Source organism: Crassostrea angulata, chromosome 7 (genome assembly GCF_025612915.1).
Source record: "Crassostrea angulata isolate pt1a10 chromosome 7, ASM2561291v2, whole genome shotgun sequence".
Classification (NCBI taxonomy): domain Eukaryota; kingdom Metazoa; phylum Mollusca; class Bivalvia; order Ostreida; family Ostreidae; genus Magallana; species Magallana angulata.
The window spans coordinates 29,434,098-29,443,599 of NC_069117.1; the positions used below are offsets into that span (position 1 = coordinate 29,434,098).

The 9,502-nt window shown below is 30.1% G+C and overlaps 1 protein-coding gene across 2 annotated transcripts; it reads left to right on the forward strand.

Moving 5' to 3' along the window:
- The first annotated feature begins 2,865 nt into the window (after positions 1–2,865).
- On the forward strand, positions 2,866–8,819 carry LOC128155807 (lysosomal thioesterase PPT2-A-like). 2 transcript variants are annotated; one of them, XM_052817669.1, is made up of 9 exons: positions 2,866–3,045; positions 4,294–4,447; positions 5,779–5,874; positions 6,009–6,051; positions 6,184–6,236; positions 6,368–6,451; positions 6,645–6,729; positions 6,915–6,969; positions 7,383–8,819. In XM_052817669.1, the coding sequence occupies exons 1-9, from the start codon at positions 2,914–2,916 to the stop codon at positions 7,524–7,526; spliced, it is 846 nt and encodes a 281-aa protein (XP_052673629.1). In that variant the 5' UTR covers positions 2,866–2,913; the 3' UTR covers positions 7,527–8,819. The 2 variants fall into 2 exon arrangements, with proteins under 2 accessions (XP_052673629.1, XP_052673630.1); XM_052817670.1 differs by having other exon boundaries at positions 6,645–6,733; positions 6,914–6,969; positions 7,383–7,522.
- The last annotated feature ends 683 nt before the right edge of the window (positions 8,820–9,502 follow it).

Genomic DNA, 9,502 nt, shown 5'->3' on the forward strand with positions numbered 1-9,502 from the left:
TAAAGATGTGAAATTTTGGTTAATAAATATTAACCTGTTGAACACGCTAAACTTCTTTAGTTATGAACAGAATAATTCATAATACATTATAATTAAAAATTTGAAGTCAAAGGAAATTTTGTTCTTGGGAAATACTACTACATTATGCAATGCAGTCGATCGCCATAGAAATCATCAAAGTACTGCAAGTGTCGAAAGATTTCTTATTTCTTTGAAAGACAATGATAGTTTACTTGACTTGCAGACTATGATATAGCGACATATCTGCCTCCCAAAAATATATGCGCTTCTCAAAGTTACACTTAAGTGAGATAGATGTGCTTTATTGGGGATTTTATTTATTGCTAATTGTATGAAAATTGATTAAAAAATCTTTTAATTGAAGTTGTGTATTATGAGGTTGTAATGCAACTTAATTTACTTACAAGGTTATCTACAGCCAGTGGAATACTAATTTTAGGTGAACAATGAATACCCATTATATTAAAATACAAGATAATAGTTTCGAGAACTATAATACTATGCATGCATGTGTATTTAAAGGTTGCACCCTCAATTATATGGCTGTAGGTGAGGAGGTAAACGTGTAGCGATGTACATACATGTACAATGTATGACTGCACATACGGATTCCGGACCGTGGCTACAGACCATACCCATGATAGTCCTTTAATACATCAATGCGCAGTTTGATCTAGAAACTGACCAGTTTCATAACTTCTTCGAATTTCTCTTAAACGGACTGTCTAATTCCTTCCCAGAATTCCAATTTACGCAAGCGCAATTGAAGTTTATTTCAATTTAATTAGTCAACCCACTGACATAAAAATAAGGATTTTGCATATTATTGCATCGTCGAGAGAAGTAATATTCATTTCTGTAAATAAGGTTATTTAATTAACGTTACATAGCAATGTCCGTATGAAACAACACCATTTGGTGTAATATTTAGACGCTCGCTTTTGCATAAATTCTCCCGTTAATCTGTTTTTTAGCTGATTATATATTATTTTGAATGTCCAAGTCTACTCGTATCATTAAATAATATCAGACGACAAACATTTCCATACAGAAAAGTTCAGAAATGCCATCAATTTTGACTAATTACTAAATCTTGTCAGCACGTAACCATTCTATACTTGCACATAGTCGTTAAAAATTTAGAAAGATTTAAATAAAGAAGTTATCTTAAAGAAAAGATTACGTATTTTCTAGGCGTATTCAGTTTAAAAAACAATAAATGCAATTCCTGACATGAATCATGAGTACAAAATACTGTTTATAACAAAGCTTGCTAATTTAACTCGCCATTAAACATCTCATTTTTTAAAGAATTTTTGAAACGATTACACAAACTGTGTTCGACAAATAATTTTCTAACAACATTTTCTTCCTTTCTTTTTCAAAACACGTTTTATATACAGGCTTTCAGCCACAACACGTTTTCATAACAAAAGCAGAACTGAAAGTTTAGTCATTATAATCGTTTGACACCACATCACATATATTTCCAACCCGCAGCAACACCGGAAGACCTACTCGTGGCTTTGCCACGAGCTCTGCTCTAGTTGTATTAGTATTACATCTTATTACAGTTAAATTGTGTCGTATGTGCTTTAACTGCATCATAATATCCTTCCAATGTTCTTAAAATATCAACTGCATGTTCATGTTGTGATGCAAGATACATGTGTATTTCGGAACTCAAGGCTCAACCAATAAGACTCTACCAGTATTTCTTTTTTTATCTTATACTTGTGATATATTATCTTTGTGATAAAACCTTAAGTTTGCTTTATCAAAGGTTGGTGCTTTATTAAATACTTCCGGTCAGAACTATTTTTAGCTTTAACGCTACAGTGACCTAGTTTTATATATTCATATCCCCAAAACTATTTTTAAAATTGAATTTTTGTGAATATTTACATTCTAAATAAGGGAAAAACCATAGGAAAGTAGTTATTAAAGCTGAAACTCACGCTAGCTATCAAGAAATCCCATTATCCTGACTACGTTCGATCTCGAGTAAATTTAAACTAACGAGCATTCGTAACATTGATCATGTCTTCATATTTGACTATTCAAGTCTTCACTATTTACATGTAGTTGATTAAGCTCTAAGGAAAGATAATTCCGTGGTGAAAAAATATTTCAGGTTCGGTTTAATTGGTGCTTTACATTAAAACAGCTAATTTATTTATCTTCGAAATGACATACTCAATTATATTGCTCAAGATCACAAGAACAGCAAAACACAACGTTGCATCATTGATTAGAGTTAATCGAATAATGGAGTAATTTTTGTGCTGTCTCAAAAGCTTCAAAAATTAATCAAATTATAATCATAGAACATCTTTAACTGACAGATGCAATTTTATATTAATTTTGCGTTATCCAACTTGTTGAATTGGTATCTATATTAATTCGCTTAGTTTATGTGCATGTTTCTTATTTTCGTATATATCACTTATTTTCATTTATCGTAATAACAACTCTATATATATCATGCAATAACAGTTGTAAGTTTAGTATAATTTTTCTATTTAATGGTAAAGACCTAGTAAGTTGTCAGAACTTGTGTCCAAACCATTTGTATATGTATCTTATATATATGTATACAATAAAATATGTTCATATCATCTATATTCGCTCGGCAAATCTTGTGAATATATACACCATTTCAACTCGTTGGATAAAGCAAAAAAAAAAAATCACACAACACAGATATCATCAGTTTATATAATTAAAAACCGTATTCTTCCTTGATTAATGATCAATTGTCACTGCAATTCCCCTTATCAATATGTCCTTGTGCTAGTGCATTATAGATAAGTGTTTCTTCCGCTTAAAAATAAAAAAAAAAAATATCTTCCTTGTTATAGTGGTCTGAAAACCATAGAGTTGGTCAGCATCATGAGAAAAACAACTATGTTATGGTTTTTGTTTCTAGTAGGGTTTTGCGCGGCGTACAAACCTGTTGTTTTTATTCATGGTTTCAATGGTACCTCGGAAGATGGAGACCTCATCAAAGATATCATTCAAAAGGTAAATAAATCATAAGTAGTTTCTCAGCATGAAATGAAGAGTTTATTTAAGTTGTGGCACTGCGTAAATGTGCATCCTTTCAAAAGAATTGTTTTTGCGTTTGTTAACAAAATGTCACATGTATAATTAGTGAAAGAATGTCAACGCTGAAATTGTGTGTACATTTTTTTTTATTGAAAAGTCAATGATAATTTGTTTAGCGAAGATAATTATAAATGTACTCATTTCATGTTTTGATTTTTTAGGGAATAATTTGTGTTTGCACTTAAAATTGCTATGTTTTTATAACTTAAAAGGCTGTATTGTCTAAAAATTACACATCAGATCTCTCTTATTATTTTTAAAACAATATTGTTAGCTTTAAACTTTTATGTCTATTTTTTAAAGTATCCTCAACTTCCAAAAAAATTGTGATGAACCAAACTTTAATTTGAACTGTTAAAACAATTATAATACACTTTACATGTAATGGGCCAAACTTTTTTCACCTCGGCACTTGTTTTGTTCTACAATGAGCCATATTCTTCAATGAGCCATATTATATATTATGTACCAAAACCAAGCAGGATATCAAAGTTAATTAAATTATGCATCAAAATTCGTCATAATTGAATAAAATCATATAATAAATCAGCCAATCAAAAAAGCCTTCTAGACTTTCTGCAAAAATATAGAAAATCTAGCATTTCTTCTTCACTAGACTTTCCAAAAAATGAAAAATGCATATTTTTTGTTTCTTGTAAATTTATTGTTTACATGCTATTTTATTTCAAGATTGATTTAAAGTTATTTATTTTGTTCACAAAAACATAGTTAATTATGATTGACCAACTGGTTTTTGAATGATAGTCTCTTGAAAACATGTATACCCCCATATTTTTTTTCGTTGTTGCAAACTTCAGGAAATTTTAAATGGTTCATATAGACTCAATTTAACAATCACTTTAAATTCATATAGACTCAATTTAACAATCTCTTTAAATTATTTACTCAATCAAACTATATCATACATATAAAAATGTTGGTCATAACTGCCTAAACACAAAGGAATTAGTGAAATATAATTTCTCCCCTTTTTTCGTCGAGAACCAGCCCCCCCCCCCCCCCCGGTTTAGTTTAATAATTATGACTTAAAATATAGTCTTAAATGAATAAGACCATCCAGTCCCTTTAAAGAAAACTAAAATGCTTTAAAATATCTATAAAGACAAGTCATTATACTTCATAACTATTTTGTACGTTGTCCAGATGCATCCAGGGACCCTTTACTACACAGCGAATGCTTTTAATAGAACCGATACGGTTAAACCATTATGGGAAGAGGTGGCGATCGTAAAACCACAGCTTGTGAAATACATGAAGGCCCATCCCGATGGAATCAATTTGATATGTTACTCACAAGGTACCCTTTGCCACAAAAAATTATACACTTAATCAAAAAGACAATATGACTCTCCATTTTTCTTGATATCCTTTTTCATGTATCACATATAATTTCCATTCGCTGTTTGTCAGAAAATAATATTTTTGAATTCGATACCATGTGTTTTCAATTATAAACTATTGCAAAATATACAATAATGTTCAGACAAAAAGCAAAGTCCTTGATGTTCATGTAATTATAACAAACGCGATGCATTCTGAAAAACAAAATGTGAGTATTTTATAATCTACAATTTTAATTATATAAGAATTATCATAACTTTGATTTAGATTGATTTTTGGGGATAATAATTTTGTATGACCAACCCGTAATAATGTTTATTGTCCCATATTCTATAATCCTATGATTCCGTTAATTTTTTAATTTGATTTGTTATAGACTCTGTAGTTTCATCATAGCACACATATACACGTTACTTGTTAATATACATAAAAATTGTTATCGGAACGTGTTTCCTTATTGTGTTAAATAATACTTACAATCTCCAGTAGGTTGTTAACTTAATATATTAAGCACTTTATAAGTGCTTGAAATTTAGATGATGAATCGGAACCTATCCTTTAACTTTACACATTATTAGATGATGTAAAAATCACACTTAACGGCATGCAAGTGAAATAAATCAGAAAAACTAAGTTGTTCATTTTTTCCAAAATTTTAGAACCTATTTAAAGAAGTCAAACCAAGTCCCTGTGCAATTCAACGCTGCACGTTGTACAATTTTAAAACGTCTACAAGGCCCCCTCATTGCTTTCTCTCGATCAGATCATCAGGATGTCTATGATCAAGTCAATTAATGGAAAGGAAATAATTCCTTTCTAGAACATATCGATATTTCATACAGGATGGTACTTGTATCACATAAATGGGAATTTTTATGTAAAATGACTGTTTGTGACTTATCAACTTATTCTAAGCACAATAATTATACTGTTATTAATTGGGAAAAAAAGATTTACAAATTTTGTTTTAAACTTGACCCTCAACTAAACAACTGGCAAAACATGTGCAGTTCGTTAGAATTAAACGTCACCAATAATCGATTTTGTTTTATCAAAGGGTTTTGAAAACCACGATATATGGAGCTTTTATTTTTAACAATATTTTTAAATAGACTCAACGACTTGTTCAATTCATTCATGAAAACTTAACAAAAAGATGAAAACCCATTTTTAGGGACTTGCAATGTTGCAATTTTTATATTGTAATGAGACGCGGACTGAAATTTTACACCTATGATATGCTACGGACAAATGAATATACTAGTAAGGATAAGTCACCATTTACAGGTGGGTTGGTATGCCGAGGCTTACTCTCCACGATACCAGATCATAACGTGGATACTCTGATCGCAGTCAGTTCCCCGATGGCGGGAATGTATGGAGGTTTGTATGCAATGTTATACGACGGTACATTTGTAAAACTAGAATATCTACTTGCCTTGATAAAATTATTTATGCGAGCAGTTTTGCATATTAATTAGAATGGATAGCAATTTTTTAATCTGAATTAATTCTAGGTTTCAAAGGTCTTCCGGGATTTGTTAAGCGCAATGCATATAGGTAAGATTGACATACAAGTGTACGTTGAATATTAACTGATAATTACGTATTTTATCAATAATCTTTCGTAAATTTCGATTTCTGTTATTGACATTGGTTTTTTTATAATAAAAATGCACCTTATTTTTATAGATTGCTTTACAGTAAAATGGGGCAAAGAATTTTTCTAGGAAACTACTGGAAAGGTTTACAAGAACATAATTCAAAACATTACGCGCTTTCCTAAATTTGACTTAGAAATATTCTATGATAATGATATTTTAAAGAATAATAACCATGTAATGATTATTACATTATATATTTTGTTTTGTTGTAGACCCTCATCATTTAGATCTTTATGAAAAATTTTCCGATTTTCTGGCTCCACTGAACAACGAATCAGTTTCTCCACACATAACAGGCATGATTTACTCATAATTTAGTACAAATGGTAAATGCAAAAACAAACAAGTAATTTTTTTATGAATTCATTATGGATCGAAAAATGACTTGTTCCTACAATTAACACCATGCATAATGAATGCATGACAAAATCATATATAGCTAACATAAAATATGTTACAGCTATTAATTACCAGTTTTTTGGTATTTAGAATTTAAACGCAACTTCCTGCGGATAAAGCGGATGGTTTTGATTGGAGGTCCTGACGACGGTCTAATTTGTCCATGGCAATCCAGGTTTGTTAATCCATTTGTTTGGTTTGATTTTTGTATTCAATTTTGTATAGATCAAATGCATATAGATATTATCTTGACAATTCAAGTTTGGTTATCTTTCTGTATGATGTGGGGTTTTGTTAACATTTCTTGCATGAAAGTATTATCCCTAAATGATATCAATCGATAAAATTTGCTTTTTTCAGTCTCTTTGGGTTCTACGATGAAAATGAAATTGTTCAAGACATGAAGAAGCAACGGGTAACATATTCCTATTGTGTCAAGTGTATTTTATTGATCAATTCTTTATAAATAAGTAATCTAATAAACATCTTTCGTCGTTTCTTTAAGATATAATACTATTTATTTTAAATTATAAAAAAGAATATTGTTTCGAACTACATATTATCCTTCAACAAATTCAAGTCAAAGACTCTTTATGTGTTACATTAAAGTTTTAAAATTCAGAGAATTTAAAACTATCTATAACAGTCTCGTTATAGATAGTTTTAAATTCTCTGAATTTTAAAACTTTAATGTAACATATGTATTGTTTTCTTCAGCTATCATTTTTTGAAATATTTTTGTTTATGATCGGGAAGAAAAATATTGTTCAAAACTACGTATTCATCAACAAGTTCATGTCAAAGACACTGGTTTTCTCAATATTTCAGTACTTTATAGAGGATTCCTTCGGACTTCGTACTATGTCCGAACAGAAAAGGCTATTTTGGTACAACATTAAAGGTATCGTTCACAAACAGTGGGTCAGGAACCCGGATGTGATCAAGAGTGTCTTTATGAAGTGGTTAAACTAACTATTTATAAATGTCAGTTGAAAATGTTTAACGTCTCTGATTTGTCAAAATAAAGGCATGAAGTATTTTTATCATGTACACAAGATGTTTGCCAAATGTCAATATGATTTCATATATATTGGTCACCATTAGGTGTATGTAGATAATGTATTTCAAATGCCATCATATGTCCGCTATCAAAAATAAATTATGCATGCAGCATTTTGAAATGATTTAAAATGGCAAATACTGAATCTTTTTTTAATCATGAAAAGTGTGTAATTGATATTCAAATGTTAGTTTTATAAACTCATTCACACTCTTAAGGTTTTAAAATATTTCAAATTCAACTTTTAAAGTTTTGAATATCATATTTTTAAAAAATGTGTATAGTTTTTGTAATATACACTGTATGTAGAAATTTTCCAATATGAAAATGTATTCAACTCAACCATGTACATAGTTCTTGTTGATGCTGATCAGTCCCGGGCCTCAAACAGTAATTGTTTTATAATAATTTTTAAATCACACCAAATAGGTGCTCAGACATCGAGCAGTACTGTTGCAAAACTGTGGTTTTCTGGAGTGTTTAATAGCATCCTACCTATTAAAAAAAATACTGTTTTTCATTATTTGATTTTTGAAACATGGTTTAAATGATATACATTTAAAGTCGGTTTCCTTGAAGTACAAATGAACTTACTGCGAAGGATACAATAGTATGTAATTTTACATTCAGTGTAAGATGCTTTGCATATAATTATGTTGAGTACATACTCGTTTGATTAAAAACTGAAGAAAAAAACTGAACTTTATTTATTTTACAACGATTGATAAGCAAGTTCTACAACTTATATTAATATCTCTCGTTGGCACGGATGTTAGCGCGAGGGGGCCATTGGTGTGGGAAGAAGCCGGAGTTCCCGGAGAGAACCCACGTGTCCAAGCGGGCGACCACCACACCCTATCACATACCACCACTGTCGATCACGGGGATCGAACTCGGGTCGCAGCGGTGACAAGCGAGTGCATTGTCCACTACGCTAGTTAGACACGTTGGATTGAACGCATGGCAACAGCAAGGGCTGCAATTTGAATATTTATGCGACAAATTTCGTAAGCTTATATGAAGTTTACTAGATGTATTCAATCAAATCTGAACACATTGCACTGTAAACACTCCGGAATTCAGACAAAAGGTAAAGAAATAATCATTATGGAGTTCTCTGTAAAATCAATTTTAATATTTTTTTTATTGTATAGTTTTTAGGTAACTTTTAAAACACACGTCACTTTTAAATCAATTTTAATATTTTTTTTACTATATAGTTTTTAGGTAACTTTTAAAACACACGTCACTTTTAAATCAATTTTAATATTTTTTTTACTATATAGTTTTTAGGTAACTTTTAAAATACACGTCACTTTTAAGTTAAAAAAAATTGCATGCAATATTAGGTATTTTGAAAATGGTTGGTTAAAACAAAATTGTGAAGATCTTGTGAAGTAATATTTTAAATGTTAATCCTTATTTCAACCTTTAATATCATTTTCAACTCTGTCATAAAAAAAGTAGGACGGGAAAGTTTTTATGAAATATATTTTTCGATATGTAGATACAATTTCAAAAATTGACTAAAATAATTGGAAAACGGGTAGTCCCTGATTTATACTGAACAATAAAACAAAATAGAGAAATGCTATCTTGAATGTTTTATCAAATTATCGTTGACCTATCAACCATTTCCGTTTGTTTTCAGAAATATCCACAGTAAACATAAAACAAATAAGGAGTGCAGAGAGTTTTGGGTCACCGAGCTTTTATTCAAGCACAGATGGCAATAAAAACAAATTTGAATTTCATACTAAGAATAACGTTATGAGAAATTGGAAGATAAAAATTAATGTTTCGAAAGATTTGAGTGTTTCTTAAGCTTTTTTAGTAAACCTTTACGAAAACATTCAAAAACTTAATAAACTTAAAACAATTCGAGAAT